This window comes from Salmo salar, chromosome 15 (assembly GCF_965601325.2).
Source record: "Salmo salar chromosome 15, fSalSal1, whole genome shotgun sequence".
In the NCBI taxonomy this organism is placed as follows: Eukaryota; Metazoa; Chordata; class Actinopteri; order Salmoniformes; family Salmonidae; genus Salmo; species Salmo salar.
In genome coordinates this window covers 94,462,370-94,486,936 of record NC_138305.1, presented here as the reverse complement: position 1 = coordinate 94,486,936, position 24,567 = coordinate 94,462,370, and the positions used below count along the sequence as shown (strand labels likewise).

Here is a 24,567-nt window from a genome sequence, read left to right as displayed (position 1 = left end):
CACAGTTATGTTTGGTGAGTTTTTTTCTCCAAACATTGAACCAAAGGCCTCACTGAGGGACATTTGTCCCAAACATTATTCAAGTTTGAGTCTCAATTCATTTTGAATAAGGCAACACCACCAAAGGATAGTCCCATGTAAATGTTGTTTTGTGTACATTATGTTGCTGAAAAATGAGTATAAATGTTCACGCTGTGGTTCCTGTGTCTAACTAACCGTTGTCTCTCTGTGTTCCAGCGTACTACAGAGCTCTGGTGAACTTCACAGACTCTATTGTGTACAGGCCTGACATGGAGGACATCTCCTCACTGTCTTTCCAGGAGATCTCTGACGCGGTGGTGGACACGGTAGGTCTACTACAGAACCATCTATACTATATACCACTCAAATCTAACCCTGTGAGGGCCGGACTATTGCTGCTTTTCTGTTCTAGCTGATCATTAATTGCACCCACCTGTTGTCCCAGGTCTAAATCTGTCCCTGATTATAGGGGAAGAATTAACAACAAAAGCAGTGGAACTGGCTTTGAGGCCCAGATTAGAATTTGAGGACTGTATGCGGTAGGCTTATTCCAGAACATACTGTATACTGTGTACTTTAAGCGGTACGCCTAACCATCCCTCCCCACAAGGGCTGTAAACGTTACACAGGCCAGGGCAGGATTCTCACACCTTGCATTCCACTGCCACGTCATGTCTGCCACACAACGGTATTGATTGCGGAGCAGGCCATATACTGTAGATAATTTGAGTCAATATACTCTACTGTATAGCCTGTCTTTTTACTGTTGTTTTATTTCTTTACTTACCTATTGTTCACCTAATACCTTTTTTGCACTATTGGTTAGAGCCTGTAAGTAAGCATTTCACTGTTGTATTCGGCGCACGTGACAAATACACTTTGATTTTATTTATATCATATACTACTCTACATCATATGTTAGAACACTTGTTAGGAAAGTTGTTAAACTTGTTAAAACATGTTGCCAAAAATCTCTGCTGGTTTGTACCCATCTAAGTATATTTTTTCTCCTTCCACAGTTAGAGTCGGAGTACAACAGGATCCCAGGCATCCAGACTGTCAATGTGGTCCTCATCAAGTAAGATGACTGCTCATCTTCAGCTACTGTTGATAAAACCCCACCAGTCTTACTTTTACTTACTTGACTTACTTTAGCCTGGGTGTAACAAAGGTGGTTCAATGAACCATGCTCATGTGATGAGTAACCTTGTCTGAGATCTGAAGACTGCTCCCAGAGCTAATGTTTAGGCTTCAGCTTATACTCATCTGGTTGGTCCACCAAACACTGTTGTTAGCTGAGTGTAACTAATCAATATTCTTACATTAGATAAAAGAATGATATGCCCCAACCCACGTTCATCTAAACCTGGAGCACTGCACCGTTATCGTCACCACGTCCCTCTCTAAAAAACCATCTGTTCTGTCCTGGCCTGTGTATAGGAAGATGCTGAGGCAGGATGGGGTGGATGTGTTTGTAGAGCTTGACGTGGGCTCTGACTACAACAACAACGACAATCAGATCCGCAACGTGCTCTATGGAGTGGTGAAGGAGGGCACCATCGCCTCCTACGTCACCTCTGTCCAGGGCTTCCAGTTCAGACGCCTGGGAGAAGGTAAGGACCACAGGGGATAATATATACTCCGCAATGTAAGGACTTTACAGGATGCTGACAAGACCAAATATACAGCATCCAGATTAGGAAGATGTCTAAATTACGGCATCCATTTTAGGAAGTCGTAACTGACCTACTATAAATGCTGTACAAGTGAACAAAATAGGTCTGATCTCATAGCTATGGTACTCTTTATTTAATTGAGACGTTGATTTATCATATCTTATTACAATCTTTCGATGAAGCTAGACTAGCCAACCCAAGGCATCATGCTAGAAAAGGCTATTTTTTGTGTTCACTTTTTCCCCTCTATATGTCTCCCCTTCAATCATACCTATTTCTGTCAATAAACCAATAAAATATGAAAAGAAAGAAAAGGAGGGCTAGGTAATCATAGGTAGTGTCCTTAACTTGTCTCTCTGGTTTCTAGCTCTGCCCCCTGTGAACCCCATGGCTGTGCCAGGTTTGTACTGTACCATGCCGACCTGGGTTCAATGCTATTGGAAATCATTTCAAATACTTTAGCTGAGCTTGACTGAGCTTCCCTGGCGCAATGGAGTCAATAGAATAGTAGCAAAATAATATTTTAACCCAGGTCTGGAACAATGCCTGCTGCACGGAGACTGCCAGAGCTGCTGTAGAAGTGACATGACTGTTCTGTAGTGTGTAAAATGCAGAATGCAGCTATTTGTGGATGATAATGATGAACAGGATGACAATTAGGTCTTTGGGAATCTGTTAAGAGTTCATGCAGGAATGTTATGCATGTTTGCACCTGAAACAGAAGTCTGACAACGTTTTGGTTTTGCACTGCCCAAGAGAACTGCATGGCATGAGTTAGGTTACAGATATTGCTATTTGCAAAGGAAAAAAAGTCTTCAGAGTTTCTTCAGAAGGATCTCCATTACATCATGGCCATGTCCCACCTCCGGTACGGTACGGTAAGCTGTTAGACTGTTAGCCCCAGGCCCCAGAACGACCCGCAGTGACCCAGGACGGTCATTGGAGGCTGGTGAAAGGAGGATGGCTCATAGTAATAACTGGAATGGAATTATGGAATTCCATTCTGATACCATTCCATTTATTCCATTCCAGTCATGACAATGAGCCCATCCTTCAATTTAAAGTGACACCAACCTCCACCGAGGAAGGTTGCTTGTATTTGACGTGATTTGAACAGGAAGCATTGTGTTGTGTTGTGTGGTGGCCTTTTAGCTCTGCATGTCTGACCCTTGAACCCTCCCGTCTCTCAGTGGTCCCAGACCTTCGGCCGTGCATGAAGGATGAGCACACGTGTCGGGATGGGGGGTGCATCCCTCTGGAGTACCTGTGTGACAACAGACCTGATTGCAATGACATGAGTGATGAGCTGGATTGTGGTGAGTTGCATGGTATGGAATGGATCTGGACCTGTGCTGTGACTAAATGGTTGACTCAAGCATTTGATTGAGCATGTCTTTGTAACCTAACGAGAGAGTCAACTCAAATGTTCACTTAAGTTGAATTTTCACTTAGTCTTCTATTGGCATCAGTGCATGACAAAGTGAAAATGTAAGTTAGGTGGAAATTAGGATTCGCCCCTGGATCAACGGTCTTTAACAGATCTGTTGGTTTTCAGATAAGATCCGTCCTGATGCAGTTACCCCCACTCCTCCCACCACCATCCCCATCAAGAAGCCCCCACGCCCCCCTGGTCCCCCAGGGCCCTGCAAAGTGGACCAGGCCACCTGTCAGAATGGGGAGTGTGTCCCCAGAGACTACCTTTGTGACGGAGAGAGAGACTGCTCTGATGGTAGCGATGAGTTCAGATGCGGTAAGCACTTATTGGCAACCACTAACACTTCAAAGTACATACACGCAGGCACGCATGTGTGAACTGATTGCCCCCCATCTATCTTCAGAGCTCGTGCTGCTAGGTGACCTAAACTGGGACATGCTTAATACCCCAGCCATCCTACAATCTAAGCTTGATGCCCTCAATCTCACACAAATTATCAATGAACCTACCAGGTACCACCCCAAAGCCGTTAACACGGGCACCCTCATAGATATCATCCTAACCAACTTGCCCTCTAAATACACCTCTGCTGTTTTCAACCAAGAGCTCAGCGATCACTGCCTCATTGCCTGCATCCGTAATGGGTCAGCGGTCAAACGACCTCCACTCATCACTGTCAAACGCTCCCTGAAACACTTCAGCGAGCAGGCCTTTCTAATCGACCGGGCCCGGGTATCCTGGATGGATATCGACCTCATCCCGTCAGTAGAGGATGCTTGGTTATTTTTTTTAAATGCCTTCCTCACCATCTTGAATAAGCATGCCCCTTTCAAGAAATTTACAACCAGGAACAGATATAGCCCTTGGTTCTCTCCAGACCTGACTGCCCTTAACCAACACAAAAACATCCTGTGGATTTCTGCATTAGCATCGAACAGCCCCCGTGATATGCAACTTTTCGGGGAAGTTAGAAACCAATATACACGGCAGTTAGACCAAGCCAAGGCTAGCTTTTTTAAGCAGAAATTTGCTTCCTGCAACACAAACTCAAAAAAGTTCTGGGACACTGTAAAGTCCATGGAGAATAAGAGCACCTCCTCCCAGCTGCCCACTGCACTGAGGATAGGAAACTCTGTCACCACCGATAAATCCACTATAATGGAGAATTTCAATAAGCATTTTTCTACGGCTGGCCATGCTGTCCACCTGGCTACCCCTACCCCGGTCAACAGCCCTGCACCCCCCACAGCAACTCGCCCAAGCCTTCCCCATTTCTCCTTCTCCCAAATCCAGTCAGCTGATGTTCTGAAAGAGCTGCAAAATCTGGACCCCTACAAATTAGCCGGGCTAGACAATCTGGACCCTTTCTTTCTAAAATGATCTGCCGAAATTGTTGCAACCCCTATTACTAGCCTGTTCAACCTCTATTTTGTGTCGTCTGAGATTCCCAAAGATTGGAAAGCAGCTGCGGTCATCCCCCTCTTCAAAGGGGGGGACACTCTTGACCCAAACTGCTACAGACCTATATCTATCCTACCCTGCTTTTCTAAGGTATTCGAAAGCCAAGTCAACAAACAGATTACCGACCATTTCGAATCCCACTGCACCTTCTCCGCTATGCAGTCTGGTTTCAGAGCTGGTCATGGGTGCACCTCAGCCACGCTCAAGGTCCTAAACGATATCTTAACCGCCATCGATAAGAAACAATACTGTGCTGCCGTATTCATTGACCTGGCCAAGGCTTTCGACTCTGTCAATCACCACATCCTCATCGGCAGACTCAATAGTCTTGGTTTCTCAAATGATTGCCTTGCCTGGTTCACCAACTACTTCTCTGATAGAGTTCAGTGTGTCAAATCGGAGGGCCTGTTGTCCGAACCTCTGGCAGTCTCTATGGGGGTGCCACAGGGTTCAATTCTTAGACCGACTCTCTTCTCTGTAAACATCAATGATGTCGCTCTTGTTGCTGGTGAGTCTCTGATCCACCACTATGCAGACGACACCATTCTGTATACTTCTGGCCCTTCTTTGGACACTGTGTTAACAACCCTCCAGACAAGCTTCAATGCCATACAACTCTCCTTCCGTGGCCTCCAACTGCTCTTAAATACAAGTAAAACTAAATTCATGCTCTTCAACCGATTTCTGCCTGCACCTGCTCGCCCGTCCAGCATCACTACTCTGGACGGTTCTGACTTAGAATATGTGGACAACTACAAATGCCTAGGTGTCTGGTTAGACTGTAAACTCTCCTTCCAGACTCACATCAAACATCTCCAATCCAAAGTTAATTCTAGAATTGGCTTCCTATTTCGCAACAAAGCATCCTTCACTCATGCTGCCAAACATACCCTCGTAAAACTGACCATCCTACCGATCCTCGACTTCGGCGATGTCATTAACAAAATAGCCTCCAACACCCTACTCAATAAATTGGATGCAGTCTATCACAGTGCCATCCGTTTTGTCACCAAAGCCCCATATACTACCCACCACTGTGACCTGTATGCTCTCGTTGGCTGACCCTCGCTTCATACTCGTCGCCAAACCCACTGGCTCCAGGTCATCTACAAGACCCTGCTAGGTAAAGTCCCCCCTTATCTCAGCTCGCTGGTCACCATAGCAGCACCCACCTGTAGCACGCGCTCCAGCAGGTATATCTCACTGGTCACCCCCAAAGCCAAGTCCTCCTTCGGCCGCCTCTCCTTCCAGTTCTCTGCTGCCAATGACTGGAACGAACTACAAAAATCTCTGAAACTGGAAACACTTATCTCCCTCACTAGCTTTAAGCACCAGCTGTCAGAGCAGCTCACAGATTACTGCACCTGTACATAGCCCATCTATAATTTAGCCCAAACAAGGTCGTAATTGTAAATGAGAACTTGTTCTCAACTTTCCTACCTGGTTAAATAAAGGTGAAATAAAATAAAAATAAAATGTATATACACACACCAGTGTTTCTGTTAGCCGGTAATAGACGGCTTTTGTCCGATAAAACAAATGAAAAGCCAATAAATTAAATTGCCGCCGGTCAATTGTCCGGGAGAAAAGAAAAATCACATTGCAAAATAATTTTTGCCTATTCATTGATTGAAATAGGTGTCGATTTAGCGTGAGAGATGCTGCTACAGCTCATCAAACAGCCGTTTGTTGTTGCTGGAGTGAAACATGTGCTTTAATAAGCTCAATCATTGCACAACAATTCTAAAGGCAATCACGTGTAGAGCTAGGCCTACTATTTTCTTTTTCTCAACTGGTAAATTGAAGGCATCTAGACAGGCGTCAGCACATCACACACCACTTTACATTGAGCTGGAGACAGTATGCATTTTGAAAACATATACTAAATTGTTTGAAATCTGAACGTTTTACTACATATTTTGAGGCATGTCTTACCTAGCCTAAATCTAACCAAACCTGCAGACAATTATTTTATAAAGACTTCCATATGCCATTGAAACAAGTAGCCTTTTATAAAGACTTCCATATGCCATTGGAACAAGTAGCCTTTTATAAAGACTTCCATATGCCAATGAAACATGTAGCCTTTTTCTCTAATATTCTATTGGTTTTCAAATCAACTTTCTTTCATTGTCCAGAAGCCAAAATGAACATTCCTAGTCATATTAGCAACCCATGCTGGTTGTTGCATATTTAGATTTCCCTCTTTCTACATTTCAAATGGATATTTTCATCTCTGTCATATGAAACCCCTCACAATGGTGTTTTCCGCTGAATGCATTACGGAACGAACATTCGCGAATAGCCTACTGCCTTGTGCGCATTGCTGAGCTGATAATGGGAAGAAATAATAGTTTATCGTCATTTTAAGCTGAACTTCTGATTGGTTGCATGAGCCTCATTGTTTTTGAAAGTTTTTGGGAGGTAGCCTAGGCCTACTGGTTGTATGAATTTGGGAACTATTTCTTTCTCGCACAGAACGACAAGCTGACCAATAGAATAGGTCAACTTTTCTACCATGGGGGATAGTAGATTGGTATAGGCTAGTGATTTTGCTGTTCGTTACTCGTCTTGTTGGCTGAGGATAAGTAAATGCGGACAGTTATTCTAACATAGGCCTAGGCTACTGGGTTTCAAGTTTAGGGAAGTACATTTTCACCATAAAAATGCACCTTTATGATAAAGCATTCCATGCATCCTGGCATTTGCAGGCTTATGTAAGATATCCTACTATTCCTAATGGGATGATTAGATTGGATAGTCATAATTTAAGCTACTAATATAACTCAATCACTGTTCGCAAAAAATACTGTTGAATGCAGTGCGTAGTGGCGTAGAGTAGGCAGGCTGTATCACACGAAAATGTTGGCCTTTTATAAACACATTTCATGTAATTCTACTCCGTTTTATATGACTGGAGACATAATGTTTTTTAATACGACAAAATGACAAGGTAGCCTACGAAAAGGGGAAACACAAATACAATATGACGTCCGTCTAACCTGCAGGAGGAGATGATTGTCCAAAAACAAACAAATGTGGCACTGACCCAATGATAAAGACAGTGAATATGCACACTAACCATCACCGGGGGTATGGCCAATGTTATTTTCATGGTTAAAAGTCAGATTGGAGACTTTTCATTGTCTTCTATTTACAGCAATGACCATTTCGCTTTCCAAACAGTTTTTCCGTGGTTGTATTTTAGATATTGCCATATACGTGACTCTGCTTTTCACTGACAGTCACAACTCAACAATCATCTATTTGGTATTTGCAGCGCGCTCTGCCCAAATTGTGGGCCCTTCCGACTGTAGGCTGTGTGATTTACGCTAATTATCCTTTGTGACCAAATCATGCTTTCTGGTGTAGTAGCCTACAGTATTTTGAATTATTTTATTTATTTATGTATGGTCAGGAGTAAGCTATTTAGGCTATATCATTTTGGCAATTGAATTTACTTTAGGGAAAGCTTCCCCTATATGGACGCGCTGCATATGTATTCTAACATCTTCATATTTCTCAGCAGAACTCAGTAAGAATGACACGTCGTTGCATCGGAGTTGCATGTTCTGTTAAGATGAATTACCATAAACTAAATGTGATTTACCATAAAATGTACCATTTCTGGCATTCTAAGCACAGTGGGTGGATCCCCTAATCAGGTTGCGCAACCAATGCAAAGGGATCTGGTACATTTCTTAAATGTCCGGTAAATTCAAATGAAAGGCGCCACATTTCCGAACAGAAACCCAGATATACACACATACACACAATCACGATCAGACACAGCGTTTTGCACCTGATCAAGGTGTCTGATTGAAGTACTCCACTGATCCTGGCTCTATGTCTGTCTCCAGGCACTCCCTCTCCCTGTGAACCAAATGAGTTCAAATGTAAGAACGGCCGCTGTGCTCTCAAGCTGTGGCGCTGCGATGGAGACAACGACTGCGAGGACAACTCAGACGAGACAGACTGCCGTAAGTCAATACTCCAGTTGGTTGATCTGAAGCCAAACAAGTTCATTTCAGAAAGATTCACATATTTTTCAAACTCCTTTTGAACTCTGTGGAAACTTAAATGTTAAAATGATTAATGACAAAGTGATTTTCCATCTCTTCTGGTTCTCCAGCCACCAGAGGTCCAGGTGACACGTGTGCCCCAGAGCAGTTTGTGTGCCTCAGTGACCGCACCTGCATCCCATCCAGCTATCAGTGTGATGAAGAGGCAGACTGCCCAGACCGCTCTGATGAGTATGGCTGCAGTAAGTCCCAGACCTTATCTGTCTGTGTCTCTCTGTTCACTCTCTCTCTCTCTCTCTCTCTCTCTCTCTCTCTCTCTCTCTCTCTCTCTCTCTCTCACTCTTTATCTCTCTCTAGCTATATCTCTCTCTTTATCTCTCTTTCTCTCTTTCTTTCTCTCTTAATCTCTCTCTCTCTCTCTGTCTCTCTCGTCTCTCTCTCTCTCTCTGTCTCTCTCTCTCTCACTCTTTATCTCTCTCTCTATCTATATCTCTCTCTTTATCTCTCTTTCTCTCTTTCTTTCTCTCTTATTCTCCTCTCTCTCTGTCTTTCTCTCTCTCACTCTCTCTCTGCTCTCTCGCTCTCTCTCTCTCTCTCTCTCCATCTCTCTCTCTTTCTCTCTTTCTTTCTCTCTTAATCTCTCTCTATCTCTCTCTCTCTCTCTCTGTCTTTCTCTCTCTCCTCTCTCTCTCTCTCTCTCTCTGTCTTTCTCTCTCTCTGTCTCTCTCTGTCTCTCTCTCTCTATCTCTCTCGTTATCTCTCTCTCTTTCTCTCTTTATCTCTCTCTCACACATCATGTACAGTATGTCTCTCTTTCTCTCTCTCACCCATACACTATTCTCACTCTTTCTTTCTCTACCTCCTCTCTCTCTTGTTCTCTCTCTCTCAAAACCCCATCTGACCCCCAACTCCCCCTCTTTCAGTGTAAGCCTCTGTGTGTCTCTCTTGAAAAGTCATCCTTTGTACCATAACCACTGCAGTGACTCAGGTTCCATTCACCCTGTGGTGACATAGACACAGAGCTTTTGGGATGTGCATCCATGGCAAAGAGTTTATTTTTCTGACTTTCCATCATTTTTGTTTCTCACTATAGAGACTGAGTACCCAAATAAACCACTGCCCTTTTATATTGAGGTTGGGTAGTTGGGATTTGTTTTTTAATCATGCGTCCCACAGTGCCTGCATACTTGGCTTTATAGATGCTCATCTTTGTTTTCTCGTAACTTTGCCTTTAAGCTCCTCCCACGGTGACCAGTCCCCCAGAGGAGTCCATTCAGGCAGTGCGGGGGGAGACGGTGACCTTTAACTGTGTGGCAGTGGGTGTTCCTACCCCCATCATCACCTGGAGGCTCAACTGGGGCCATATCCCCATCAGTGGCAGGTGAGTTGGTACAGTCCTCCTCCTTCTCTTGTTCAGCCCATAACAGCTCTTATCATAAACTTAGTGAGGCATTTAAGCCAATGGCCCCAGCCTGAATAAATGGAACGTTAAGTTGCTTTTGAAAATGTCTCTGTGTGTGTGTTGGCAAACATTTGATAAGTTGATATGCATCAAATAAACATTTAATGTGAGTTCTGAACCCATTTGTTGCATGATACACGTGACTTCTCTTCAAACTCTGTCTGTCTGGTGCCATTATGGAAGAGAGTGTTGAACTTTGCAGTGAAAGCTCTGGAAAAAATGCTGGGTTTAATTTAGGGAATTGTGTAAAATTAGTCTTCCGTATAATTGATTGGAAACAGACCGTGAAGATTTTGAAATGAGTGAGGATTTGTCCGCTATCCAATCTTGTCAGCATTTCATTCATTGCATATATGACTCTCAGTCATATTTCCAATCTACAGGCCAGTCACCTGTCATTAATTATTGCTTTGTGGCTTTGCGTTAATGATCTCTAAGTGGAAAATGATTTTCGAAATGTGCAATAACAGATAACTCAGTTTACTGTGCATTCATTGAATGGCTGTTTGTGTTATACAGTAAAGTTATATATAATCCGTCAAAATAAAATCCCTATTGGAGAGTTAAAGCTGCAATATGTAACTTTTTGATGTCGACCCGACCAAATTCACATAGAAATGTGTGTTATAGATCTGTCATTGAAAGCAAGTCTGAGACGCGGTAGATCTGTTCTATTTGCGCTATTTTTATGCTTCCCGTTTTGAAGTTTTGTTTTACTTTTAGTTTTGTACACCAGCTTCAAACAGCTGAAAATACAATATTTTTGGTTAAGGAAAATATATTTCACAGCGGTTTAGATGGTACAATGATTCTCTACACTATACTTGCTTGTTTTGTTACATAAACTGAAATTAGCAACCAGGAAATGGTAGAGCGATTTCTGCATAGTGCATGTTTAACTATTTCAATCACTATTAAAACATACCATACTGAAAGCCTAAAGTTGTGGAGAGTATGGCTGTTCATATAGCAATGTGTCAGTTCAGAAAATACATTTAGAGTCAGACTATTCCTTGTCCTCTGAAAGCCCTTTAGACACTCGTGTTAACTGTGAAAAGTGAATCATCACTATTTGGCTGCAGAAGAGTCGACCACAGGCTTCTGTATTTTATTTGATTGAAGCATTAATGTAATGTATGCAATGTATACACATGTAGGATTTTAATTTGAGCCACTTTGCTACAGCAGGAAAATTATCCTGCAGCAACAGGAAATGTGAATTATTATGTGGATTGTAATTCATGGACATTTTTGTAAGGGTTGATACATTTTTCATAAGGGGAAATCAAGTCTGAAATTTCAAAGTGGACATTACAAACTTCAGAAGCCTTCTTAAACCTCAAATACACTATAAGTTTTAAATGTCCTGCATTGCAGGAAAGTTCTTCTGCAACAGGGTGATCAAATTAAGATCCTACATCTGTATGTATCTGCCTTCCCAGGATCTCAATGACCAGTGAGAATGGGGGTGGCACCCTGACCATCCGTGACGTAAAGGAGGCGGACCAGGGGGCGTACACCTGTGAGGCCATCAACGCCAAGGGCCTTGTGTTTGGGATCCCTGACGGGGTGCTCAGCCTCACACAGAAACCAGGTACGGACTGGATAGGCTGATTCCCAATATAAGGCCAAAACAAGCCGAACTGGACTGAGCTGGCCTGGTTATGCATGGTTCCACCATATCTGCTGAAACCATGCTAGAAAGGACAATTGGAAAATAAAATATCAGAGCCAGCATGGTCAGATTCGGGTTGGCCCTATAATGGGAATCAGGTACACTGTTTGTATACTACTCTCCTCTGGGATCAGCTAGATCATTTTAAAGGCTATTTCGTTACATTATTTTGTATAAGAAAATAACATCCGTGTGAGTATATGAATTGCCTAAAATGGTCGATGTCTGTCTGCACCTTTTTGTCTGTTCTATGTCTGTCTCTTCTATGTTGCCTATTTGCACCGTGCTGTCCTTTCGTCCAGTTTTGTCATCCTCTCTGTCATCGTCACCAGGAAACTGTCCAGACGGTCACTTCAGTGTGGAGGGACGTTGTATCTCCTGCTTCTGCTTTGGCATCACCAAGAACTGTGGAAGCACCGGCCGCTACCACAGCCAGATCAACCTGCGCTTCACTGACGAGGACGACTTCAAAGGTACCTGGACCACACTAAATACAAATACCTGTATGAAATAAATACACATGACAAAGTTGATGGAATTTTTACATTCCTAAATATTTTGTGAAAAAGTCAAGACATTTGTAAAAATGTTTACCTTTATTTAACTAGGCAAGTCAGTTAAGAACAAATTCTTATTTTCAATGACAGCCTAGGAACAGTGGGTTAACTGCCTTGCTCAGCGGCAGAACGACAGATTTTCACCTTGTCAGCTCAGGGATACGATCTTTCAACCTTTCGGTTACTAGTCCAACGCTCTAACCACTAGACTAACTGCCGTGCCAACAATTGATTGAACTGAACTTAAAAAAAACGATTTAAGCTTCTTTTTTTTTTATGCATACGTAATATGAATGTCATTACTGGTATGATAAAACTCTCTCTTACTTCATATGTCTCTCTCCTTACCTCCCTCCATAACACCCTGCCTTCTTCCCTAACTCTAGGAGTGAACGTGACGTACCCCTCTAGACCAGGCACCCCTCCTCTCTCCTCCACTCAGCTCCTCATAAACCCTGAGGATGAGGAGTTCCAGCTGGTCGACCTATCACGACGCTTCCTCATCCTGGACTCCTATTGGACGCTTCCCCGCCAGTTTCTGGGCAACAAGGTGCAGCATCTCTCCTGCTCTCCAATGGCTCAATGTGACACCATGTTGAAATTAGCTTATACTAGCAAGATAACTACTATTTGAAGTTATATGAATTCTAAATGAAATTGACTTGCACATCTGAGGGTTGCGTCAGAAAGGGCGCCAGAAATGTTGAAGTCATATTCAAAGGAAAGAACCTACTCCACACTGCTTTTGACCATAATCTGTTTCAGCCTCACTGCCTTAGTCAGAGCTTCGTTAGAGTTACAGTATATAACAATGTTGTTAATACGGAGACTGTATGGATATTTAGATTGACTCCTATGGAGGCTTACTGAAGTACAAGGTGCGTTACACGCTGGCCCGCGGGGAGACTGAGCCTGAGGAGAAACCAGATGTGATTCTGACCGGGAACGGTCAGAGACTGGTCTACCGCAGGGGCAACCCCACCCCCTCCAGGGTGGTCAACAAGAAGGAGATCAAATTCACTGAGGTGGGTCTCAGTCCATCTTTCAACCACAAACAACATATCTACCTCACTTTGTTTCCTTCCTAGCCCTCTTCTTCATTTTTAGTAAAACAATGTACCCGTCTCTACAGTCTTTGAAAAAACCGTGCTATCAAGAACCTTAAAGGGTTCTTCAGCTGTCCCCATAGGAGTACCCTTGAAAAACCTATTTAAAGGGGATTCTACATGGAACCCAAAAAGGTTCTACCTGGAATCAAAAAGGGTTCTACCTGGAACCAAAGAGAGTTATCCTGTGGGAAGAACCCTTTTGGAACCCTTTTGTAGGTCTTACATAGCCTATATGGGTCAGTGGCTGAGATGTACTAGTCTGGGCATTTTGTATATGATCAGTTGTAAAGATGAAGCCATCTAGGCCTTTAATGTAAAGTATATGATCAGTTGTGAAGATGAAGCCATCTAGGCCTTTAATGTAAAGTATATGATCAGTTGTGAAGATGAAGCCATCTAGGCCTTTAATGTAAAGTATATGATCAGTTGTGAAGATGAAGCCATCTAGGCCTTTAATGTAAAGTATATGATCAGTTGTGAAGATGAAGCCATCTAGGCCTTTAATGTAAAGTATATGATCAGTTGTGAAGATGAAGCCATCTAGGCCTTTAATGTAAAGTATATGATCAGTTGTGAAGATGAAGCCATCTAGGCCTTTAATGTAAAGTATATGATCAGTTGTGAAGATGAAGCCATCTAGGCCTTTAATGTAAAGTATATGATCAGTTGTGAAGATGAAGCCATCTAGGCCTTTAATGTAAAGTATATGATCAGTTGTGAAGATGAAGCCATCTAGGCCTTTAATGTAGAGTATATGATCAGTGGCTAAAAAGTATTTGTCTAGGACTAACATGCATAGGTTGAGTGTCTGACCTTACATGGTTGGTATGTGTTGTTGTAGGAGAACTGGCAGCACTCGTCGGGTCGCCAGGTGTCCCGTGAGGACCTGATGATGACCCTGGCCAGCCTGGAGGCCATCAGCATCCGCACCGTCTACGACAACCACATGGTGAGCGTGGCCCTCAGCGACATCGTCATGGACACCACCACCGTGGAGTACAACATCCAGGGCAACGCCAAGGAAGTGGAGGAGTGCAGGTAAGATCCCATAGATTGACTTCAGCTGAGGTTGGGATTTGGATTGGACATAGTTTGTTATCGCCCCATAGAGTTGCAGGCACTAAGAAAATTACTTAAACCGTGGTACCGGTTTTTGTGACATACATTTTTTGTGCCTGCAGCTGTAAATATATTGTAAATAAAGTTGCATTGCATTGTATTGTGTTTGAAATGTAGGAGAGTTTCAGTTTTAATGGCTTCTATGGTGTGTGTCTGTCTCACCCAGGTGTCCCCCTGGCTACTCAGGACTGTCCTGTGAACAGTGCTCCACTGGCTTTGAGCGTGTGTCTGGAGGGAACTTCCTGGGATCCTGTGCTGGATGTAACTGCAATGGCCACGGCAGTGCCTGTGACCCCATCAGTGGACACTGTCTGGTGAGATCTCTTTACAACATAATGTTATTATTATAAAGTTATATTCGCCTCGATGTACTTTAGCTGTAAACAAATCTGTTGTAAGTGTTGAGAATGTGTACAAAAATGATTTAAAAATGTGTGGTAAAAAATGCAAGTAGGATCATTTTTACTCAATATTTTACTAAACTGAGTTTTGTGAGATTTGTGTAAATGAGGTCCTCACGACTTACATGACGGGTTGGGTTTGGATTACAATCATGACCACTTTCCCACTAACACGGGATGGTAACGCATAGGGAGAATTGTCATGCACGGATAAACAGCTGTGCTGATGCGCTCTATCCAATCATAGCAGCGAACCTCCAGACAGTGACACAGACCTGCCCACCTCTTGTTGATGTGATTGATAGTGATCTCTCCAGTCTGCCACTGTTTTAAGTGAAATTGAAATGTATTTATTTACCATAGTTTGACAGCTTGCTGATGATGACAGGGTCTCAGAAATCAGTGCGACTAAAAAAGTGCAAAAAACGTCAAAATGAATTACAGATTATTTTATTTATCTTAAATTAATTATATTTTGAGGAAGTGGTAGTGGCTATGTTGTTGCTACGGTGAATCAAGAGGGACAAACAAAAGTAACTGCCAGGGAACAATAAAGCGAACATAACACACCCTTATCGAACAACACCCCTAAGACAAATCTCGTTTTTCTTTATGAGCAGCAGAAAAACATGCAGGATTGATAAGTTCAGCCGCTCTGTAAATAATGTATGGACAAGTGTACTGAACTACGTTCCTCTCCCTTCCTCAGAGCTGCCAGCACAACACTGAAGGTCCTCAGTGTGACAAGTGCAGACCAGGCTACTTCGGTGACCCCAGACGAGGTCGCCCCGATGACTGCAAGCCCTGTCCCTGCCCATACACTGAGACGTCCCGCCGGTGAGGGGTCACCACACACACACACACACACACACTACACACACACACACACACACACACACATGCACACACACACACACACATACACCCTGAGTGACATACATGAATGGAAAGAGCAGGTTGACGTCCCTGTTGGGCGGATTCACTGGACTTTCCAGAAGAACACTGGGCTTATTCATTCATTGCTGGTGTTGTCACCTTGTGACCTATGTTGCTACCCATTAACCAGCAGCTAATGTACATGATAATGTAGCTAACAGTCTACTCCTGTGATTTGTTTGTGTCTCCCAGGTTCTCCGACACCTGCTTCCTGGACCATGACTCCCAGGCCACGTGCGACGCCTGCAAACCAGGCTACACCGGCCGCCGCTGTGAAAAGTAAGGAAGTGACATCACAAATGACATCACACCCCTTTACATCTGCACTGTCTTTAAGTCAATGCCAGCTTTACTGTATATGGATTCGTTAGTTATAAAGGATAGTTATAGAAGATTAAGATGTTTGTGGGTATTTTTTCTTCATAGGTGTGCACCTGGGTACCAGGGTAACCCACTACAGCCTAATGGCAAATGTTTTCCAAACAGTGAGTGTTCTGTTTTACATCAGTATCGGGATGGACATTGTTTTTAGGCTTGAAAGTGCCAGGAAAATGCTTTATTTGTATTGTTTTACCCAGAGCCATGTGTACAGTATATGACTGGTTTTTAGCTCTAGTGCATGCCCTGCTTTATATCCTACTTTACCTTTAAGAGCCTCTGTCTTGACCCAGTGTTATTATTAACATCAGTCATACCTGCTGAGGGGGGTGTCATCATCAGCCTGGTATGTGGAGGGGTTGGAGTTGGTGGAGCACTCCCAGGTACTGATTCATCTCCACTCCCTCCCTACCTCTCTCTCCCCCTTTCTCTCCTTCCCTCCCCCTCTCTCTCCCCTCCCTTTCTCCACTCCCTCCCTCTCTCTCCCCTCCCTTTCTCCACTCCCTCCCTCTCTCTCCCCTCCCTTTCTCCACTCCCTCCCTCTCTCTCCCCTCCCTTTCTCCACTCCCTCCCTACCTCTCTCTCCCCCTTTCCCTCCCCCTCTCTCTCCCCTCCCTCTCTCCCTCTCTCTCCCCTCCCTTTCTCCACTCCCTCCCTCCCCCTCCCCCTCTCTCTTCCCTCCCTTTCTCCACTCCCTCCCTCCCCCTCCCCCTCTCTCTCCCCTCCCTTTCTCCACTCCCTCCCTCCTTCAGCAAACTCAAAGTGTGATAGCAGAGGAACAGTGAACTCCAACAGCAGACCATGCGCCTGCAAGGTAACACACTACGCTGTGTTGGCTTACTGTACTTCATTCTTACCACCAAAGTTATGAGTAGGGCTTTAGATTCGATTTAGGAGTTACACTCTCAATCATCAACAGTTTAACTCCATTGTCTAGTCCAGTGGTCTCCAACCTTTTCTAGCATGAGAGCCACTTTTAAAAAATGAAACGTGTCATGAGCTACACATTTCTTTCTAGCTTTTAAATAGCCACATTCTTCTCTTCTCCTCTCCCCTGCAACTCTTCCCTGCAACTCTTCCCCGGGTCCTTAGTGTACAAGAGAAAGTAGTGCACAGTGGTGGAAAAAGTACCAAATTTTCATACTTGAGTAAAAGTAAAGATACCTTTAATAGAAAATGACTCAAGTAAAAGTGAAAGTCACCCAGTAAAGTCCTACTTGAGTAAAATCTAGATTTTTACTTTTTTACATACGCTCTTATCCAGAGCGACTTACAGTAGTGAATGCATACATTTCATACAATTTAATTTATTTACTTTTTTTTTTTTTTTTTTTACTGGCCCCCCGTGGGAATCGAACCCACAACCCTGGTGTTGCACACACCATGCGCTACCAACTGAGCCACAGGGAAGGCTAAAAGTGTTTGGTTTTAAATATACTTAAGTATCAAAGTAAATGTAATTGCCTAAATCTACTTAAGTATCAGAAGTAAAAGTAGAAATCAAGCAAACCATGCGGAACCATTTTCTTGTTTTTCATTTATTTAAGGATAGCCAGGGGCATGCTCCAACAGATCAGAGGCAGTAGGGATGACCAGGGATGTTCTCTTGATAAGTCTGTGAATTAGACCATTTTCCTGTCCTGCTAAGCATTCAAAATGTAGCGAGTACTTTTGGGTGTCAGGTAAAATGTATGAAGTAAAAGGTACACACTTTTCTTTAGGAATGTAGTGAAGTAAAATTATAAGTTGTCAAAAATATAAATAGTAAAGTAAAGTAAAGATACCCAAAAAACAACTTAAGTAGTAGATCTACTTTAAAGTATTTTTACTTAAGTACTTTACACCACTGGCAGTGGTCAATATACCTGGTCAAATAATGGTTAATAAACTCAAAGGGGCCCCAAAAAGATCTGTGATTCGTTTCCAAAATTCTGTTTTATATTTTCCCATGTTATGTTTTCTCAGTTTAATTTTTCATGGTTCTCGATTTTTGTCGTTTTTCAAAATTACAATTGTTCGTAGAGAAAACAACGAAATTGGATGTTCTGAGTCCATGTCAATGCTTAAATCACATCAGAAGGTCTGGAAGAAAACTAACAAATAGATTTTTGAGTGTAATTCCCCTTTTATTGCGCATCTAACGAGTGAGGAATGTGCCTGCCTAGCGATGCTTCCATACTGCTTCTGTTCATTTCATGGCAAAGTTTGCAAATAATAGATACAAATGATATATTTACTCATGATATACTTCTGCCAGGTAAGCCTACTTTGCAGTTAACATTTAATTGACAAGGTTTTGGGGAAAGTATTTCTGTCAACCCACGAGACGGTAATCACATCAACTGGCTACACACAGGGATAGACAAATGTGCACATCACACAGACAGACTGGGCTATATTGCTGGAAATTAATTGTTAGATATTGTGTGAGGTTTGGCTTTTTAAGCCAATTGTAGCCAAGCAGGAGCGGCAGGTAGCCTAGTGGTTAGAGTGTTGGGCTCGTAACCGAAAGGTTGCTAGATCAAATCCCAGAGCTGACAAGGTAAAAATCTATCGTTCTTCCCCTGAACAAGGCAGTTAACCCACTAGGCTGTCATTGTAAATGAGAATTTGTTCTTAAATGACTTGCCTAGTTAAATAAAAAAAATAATGTTGGGTTGATTAGATAGTAGCTGGGAACTTGCAGTGTCTGATACCTGTATTATTTGTTTATGACAGTTTGCGGGGGAACATGTGAATTGCATGTACTTTAAGAATTACTTGGACTTTACTGCAATTATAATACGATCATCCTTTATGATGAGCCAGCCAGTCAGTCAGTCAGTCAGTCAGTGAGTCAGATGCATGACAGATGTGTGTCTGGTATATGTGTGTGTTGTAGTCCAATGTGGTGGGGTCGCTGTGTGACGAGTGTAAGAGCGGCGCCTTCCACCTGACAGAGGAGAACCCAGAAGGCTGTCTGCAGTGCTTCTGTATGGGCGTCACCAAGCAGTGTGCCAGCTCCACCTGGAGCCGAGACCAGGTCAGTGGCCTGGCCGTACTAATACTACTCACACCAGCCAACACACTACCTCGATAGGGCACTTAAAACATCACAAAATGCAAGGAATGGTCGAGCACATCCTAAACCACAGCAGTGCATTGTGTCTGGCTTAAGTGCACTTGAGCCCTTTTTGCTTGGATTCTTGAGGACCGAGAAGACACAAAGATGTTGTATCTAAAGTGTGTGTGTTTGTATCCCCCAGGTCCGTGGCGGTGTGAACGGGCAGCTGTTCTCCCTCTCCAACAGTGCTAACTCCAGGACTATCACAGACGGTATCACCCAGAAAGGCTCCTCAGAGGTGGCATACCGCTCCTTCTCTGACATCCCCAACGACATCTACTACTGGGTCCTACCAGACAGCTTCAGAGGAGACAAGGTGAGAGGGGGGAGACAGAGGGAGAGAGAGGGGACTAGGGGAGAGGGGGGAGACAGAGGGAGAGGAAGGAGAGAGGGGACTAGGGGAGAGGAGGGAGACAGCGGTTAGAGGGGGAAGAGAGGGGACTAGGGGAGAGGAGGGAGACAGCGGTTAGAGGGGGAAGAGAGGGGACTAGGGGAGAGGAGGGAGACAGCGGTTAGAGGGGGAAGAGAGGGGACTAGGGGAGAGGAGGGAGTCATGGGTTAGAGGGGGAAGAGAGGGGACTAGGGGAGAGGGGGGAGACAGAGGGAGAGGAAGGAGAGAGGGGACTAGGGGAGAGGAGGGAGACAGAGGGAGAGGAAGGAGAGAGGGGACTAGGGGAGAGGAGGGAGTCATGGGTTAGAGGGGGAAGAGAGGGGACTAGGGGAGAGGAGGGAGACAGCGGTTAGAGGGGGAAGAGAGGGGACTAGGGGAGAGGAGGGAGTCATGGGTTAGAGGGGGAAGAGAGGGGACTAGGGGAGAGGAGGGAGACAGCGGTTAGAGGGGGAAGAGAGGGGGACTAGGGGAGAGGGGGGAGACAGAGGGAGAGGGGGAAGAGAGGGGACTAGGGGAGAGGAGGGAGACAGCGGTTAGAGGGGGAAGAGAGGGGACTAGGGGAGAGGAGGGAGACAGCGGTTAGAGGGGGAAGAGAGGGGACTAGGGGAGAGGAGGGAGACAGCGGTTAGAGGGGGAAGAGAGGGGACTAGGGGAGAGGAGGGAGACAGCAGTTAGAGGGGGAAGAGAGGGGACTAGGGGAGAGGAGGGAGACAGAGGGAGAGGAAGGAGAGAGGGGACTAGGGGAGAGGAGGGAGACAGCGGTTAGAGGGGGAAGAGAGGGGACTAGGGGAGAGGAGGGAGACAGCGGTTAGAGGGGGAAGAGAGGGGACTAGGGGAGAGGAGGGAGACAGCGGTTAGAGGGGGAAGAGAGGGGACTAGGGGAGAGGAGGGAGACAGCAGTTAGAGGGGGAAGAGAGGGGACTAGGGGAGAGGAGGGAGGGAGACAGCGGTTAGAAGGGTGATGGGGAGACAAGTGGAGAGGGGAGGGACAAGGGGAGAGGGTGGGGGAGATGAGTGGTGGTCTTTATGACACTTTGTTTCTCCACTAGACCATGGGGACAGGAGAAACTATCATCCACCTTATTTTGACTTAGTGGTGTGAAGTAAATGTGGTCAGGCTAGATTTCACCGTCCACATGCTCTCTCAACATGTGAAAACTATAAAGGCTTTACATAAGCTACCTAAACAAAGAGAAGCTCTCTACGTGATGATCCATGACCCAGCTAGCCTTATATGGTGAAATACCTTTCCACCATCGAGTGGAGTTAAGAGGTGGGTTGTTCTAGAACTAGAACGTCTGTCTCTGACATATGACATGTTGTTGCCAGGTGACAGCCTATGGCGGAGAGCTGCGCTACACTGTGCGCTATGAGCCCAGGCAACGCTCCCTGGTGATTGACGGACAGCCGGATGTGGTTCTCCAAGGCAACAGCATCTTCCTGGAACACTTCTCCCAGACGAAGCCCCTCCCCCGCGCACCTACCACCGTCACTGTCACCTTCAGAGAGGTGTGTGTCATTGTTTGTGTGCATGTGTGTATGCGTGTTTAAAAAAAACTGATAAAACAGTTTGTTTTCATTACGATGTAATAACAGGTTGTCTTTGTGGATGATTTTGTTTAGATTACGTAATTAGATTACCATTAACTCCATCGCTAATCCCAATCCTATTCTTGAATATAATCCGAGCTCTAATCCTGAGTTTGCCTTTGCAGAACTTTACATTTCTCTTTCTCTCCCTGTTTTTTCTCCTACCAGTCTGCATGGAGGCGTGCTGATGGACAGCCCTGTACTCGTGAGCACCTCCTCATGGCCTTGGCTGATACTACTGTATTCATGATCAGAGCCACCTACGCTGACAACATGGCTGAGACCAGGTAAGAGAGGACCAGACTACCTGTACTATTGAGATCTACCTCTATTCAACTCTAGTGTAGGTAGGAGAAGGAAGACATATTGAGTAGTACCTGAAATCAGCTGTAGTTTTCCACATAAGGATGATTCTAAAGAATCATTTAGGACACTTACTGGAAAGACCATGTGGCTGATGATGTTGTTGTTATTATCTCACCTGCGTTGTTGTCTGTTGTTCAGTCTTTCAGACATCCAAATGGACATTGCAGTGCCACGCTCCACAGGCAACGAACATGCCCTTGAGGTGGAGGAGTGTGCCTGTCCCCAGGGCTACAAAGGACCATCATGCCAGGTACTTTACACACACAAACACATCACATAAACGTTATCCTGATGACACAAGAACAACCAATACAGTAGCTGTTCCTCTGTTACCTCTCCTAGTCGTTAAGCTCCATCACTTTGTTTCGTAGCACAGTAGACATCTTGGAAAGAAGCACAGAGTTGAATGGTTAGAGCATGCTGTAATGGAACAACAAGACAATCTACTGTACTGTCTACATTTCTATCACTACATGGCCTGATAGATGTCTTTCCTTCCATGTCTGTTTCTATACAGGAGTGTGATGTGGGCTACACCCGTACAGGCTCTGGGCTCTACCTGGGTACCTGTGAGAGATGCGACTGTAACGGCCACGCCAGCGGCTGTGACCAGGAGACAGGCGCGTGCTTGGTAAGTTACACCACCCTCCTACTGTACTGTATGCCAGTAGTACAGTACTACAGCTGCATCTGGCTTTGATGTCTGCTATGGAATCCGCTAATGGTTTCTTGGCAAATCTCAACATGTGGATTCAGAACACACATTAGCTCATAATAGGATTTCACTGTTCCATGGACGTGTGTGTCTCCTTTTTCTAGCAATGCCTTCACAACACGGCCGGCCCAAGGTGCGAGCGCTGTTTGCCAGGTTTCTACGGCAACCCTGTGACGGATGGCCCCCGGGCCTGTCAGCCCTGCCCCTGCCCTGGCACTTCCCCTAGCAACCAGTGAGTTCACTCCTCATGGGCTCTACAGCTGCACAGAAATACACCTTTACATGGATCAATGGCTCTGGGACTCTAGCTCCAGGCTTATCCTCTTATGAAGATCCTTATTCTACTGATAAACATGTGTCCATTCACCTGCTAGTCAACCTCATAGAGATCCTATTTAATTATGTGGGGTCAACCTGCTCTTCGTAAAGACAGTTGATCTGACAGTGACTGGTCATACAGTTACACTATTGTCTCAAATGTAACCCCATTCATATTATACGGGCTGTAGGCTATACTGTCTCTGATAGAAGACTCTGTCTTCCTGCAGGTATTCTCAGTCTTGCTACAAGGACGTGGATGGTCAGCCCACTTGTGATAACTGTCCCCCTGGCTTCACTGGCCGGCGCTGCGAAAGGTACGATTCTCTCCATATCCAGCTCTTTCTCTCTCTATCCCTTCCATCCTTACTGTCAAGCTGCTAAGTGGTCAGTGGTCTGGGGATGCTGGGCTGGCCGGAGCACGGCAAAGCAGAGGTGATAGGTCTGGCACTGGCAACCACTGGCTTCATTTACAAAATGGGAATAGTAGCATGTCTGTCCATTGCATCCCTCTTTCAACCAGTCTTTCCAACCAGTCATGATTGATTGGTATGTATTAGTGAAGTGGTATGGGGGAAGCAAAGCTCAAATCAATGCCACCCATTCCAGTTAGTTAGGAAAGGTTTTTGTGTGTTGTGTGTAGCAGTGCTTTTTATGCTATTTGAGAGGTCAATATGTGTGGTGGATTATTGAGCTTGGCTAACGAACATTGTATTTATCAATGGGCATTTTTGTTTACAAAAAATGTGTCTGGTGTACCATGGGATTATATGTGATATACTAAGGTGTGATAGCATTTGTTGTCGTAAAAGTCGCAAAAGCCAAGTCTTTTATTTTTTTATTTTTTTTGTTGCCAATCAAGTCTTTTGTTAGGAATGTTTGGACTTGTAGTTGTGTCCTGAGGAAACCTTATGTAACTTGGTTTTTGCTATCTCTCCTCTGCTTCAGCTTCCGTTCTCTCCTATGCTTCAGCTTCAGTTCCCTCCTTTGATTCAACTTTGCCAGAACCTTTTCCGTCTACTGTTTATGCTCCAGTTGTGCTTTCATGCTTTTTGTAAGGTTTAGAAGCTGTGGGATAATGTTGTCGGTGTTTATGCCCGGGCTATGTTTACATATTCTCTCTCTGAGGCATAAATCTAAAGGTGGCATTTCGAATGTCACATCTGTTTGACCAATCTTTGCTACTCGAGGTGCAAAGATGACGATGAGGTGACCGGTTAAATAAACATCGGTATGTTTTGATAAGTTGAGCCTCCCTGCCTGCCCTATTTCTGATTTGAATGTTTTGATCATTAAGAAAACAAGGCAGTTGTGTGGACCTGTACCTGCAAGAGGACAATGAGGGCTTCCTCCTGCCGGGGTGTGGTGAGGCAGTGTTCAACTTTAGCCTGGAGAAACATGTGGTGGCAGAGGGCAGTGGAGACGAGGAGGAGGGGGAGGAGTATTATGAGGAGGAGGAGAAGGAGGAGAAGGAAGACACAGACTACAGCCCAGAGACAGCTGAGGAGAAGGAGGATTACAAGGAGGTCATAGACTATAGCCCAGAGCCAGCTGAGGAGAAGAAGGATTACAAGGAGGTCATAGACTACAGCCCAGAGCTAGTCGAAGAGAAGGAGGATTACAAGGTCATATACAGCCCGGAGCCAGCCGAGGAGAAGGAGGATTACAAGGAGGTCATAGACTATAGCCCAGAGCCAGCCGAGGAGAAGGAGGATTACAAGGAGGTCATAGACTATAGCCCAGAGATAGTCGAAGAGAAGGAGGATTACAAGGAGGTCATAGACTACAGCCCAGAGCTAGTCGAAGAGAAGGAGGATTACAAGGTCATAGAC

At 44.6% G+C, this 24,567-nt stretch overlaps 1 protein-coding gene across 16 annotated transcripts in view; it reads left to right on the top strand.

Annotated features, from left to right (window-relative positions):
* The window catches only part of hspg2 (heparan sulfate proteoglycan 2), a 198,342-nt gene that overhangs the window by 93,266 nt on the left and 80,509 nt on the right, over window positions 1–24,567 (top strand). For 11 of the 16 annotated variants that reach the window (XM_045696267.2, XM_045696270.2, XM_045696272.2 and 8 more), the window contains exons 4-30: window positions 238–347; window positions 1,041–1,099; window positions 1,462–1,634; window positions 2,065–2,097; window positions 2,888–3,013; window positions 3,253–3,447; window positions 8,454–8,573; window positions 8,726–8,857; window positions 9,852–9,996; window positions 11,520–11,671; window positions 12,055–12,225; window positions 12,696–12,859; window positions 13,155–13,334; window positions 14,260–14,456; window positions 14,704–14,851; window positions 15,648–15,775; window positions 16,067–16,153; window positions 16,301–16,359; window positions 17,005–17,066; window positions 19,134–19,274; window positions 19,498–19,671; window positions 21,076–21,255; window positions 21,505–21,623; window positions 21,841–21,952; window positions 22,220–22,333; window positions 22,522–22,649; window positions 22,966–23,052. In XM_045696267.2, coding sequence (XP_045552223.2) covers window positions 238–347; window positions 1,041–1,099; window positions 1,462–1,634; window positions 2,065–2,097; window positions 2,888–3,013; window positions 3,253–3,447; window positions 8,454–8,573; window positions 8,726–8,857; window positions 9,852–9,996; window positions 11,520–11,671; window positions 12,055–12,225; window positions 12,696–12,859; window positions 13,155–13,334; window positions 14,260–14,456; window positions 14,704–14,851; window positions 15,648–15,775; window positions 16,067–16,153; window positions 16,301–16,359; window positions 17,005–17,066; window positions 19,134–19,274; window positions 19,498–19,671; window positions 21,076–21,255; window positions 21,505–21,623; window positions 21,841–21,952; window positions 22,220–22,333; window positions 22,522–22,649; window positions 22,966–23,052 — 3,496 coding nt within the window. The remainder of the gene's footprint in view (window positions 1–237; window positions 348–1,040; window positions 1,100–1,461; window positions 1,635–2,064; window positions 2,098–2,887; window positions 3,014–3,252; window positions 3,448–8,453; window positions 8,574–8,725; window positions 8,858–9,851; window positions 9,997–11,519; window positions 11,672–12,054; window positions 12,226–12,695; window positions 12,860–13,154; window positions 13,335–14,259; window positions 14,457–14,703; window positions 14,852–15,647; window positions 15,776–16,066; window positions 16,154–16,300; window positions 16,360–17,004; window positions 17,067–19,133; window positions 19,275–19,497; window positions 19,672–21,075; window positions 21,256–21,504; window positions 21,624–21,840; window positions 21,953–22,219; window positions 22,334–22,521; window positions 22,650–22,965; window positions 23,053–24,567) is intronic. The other 5 variants (XM_045696263.2, XM_082962172.1, XM_045696264.2 and 2 more) reach the window with 3 other exon arrangements.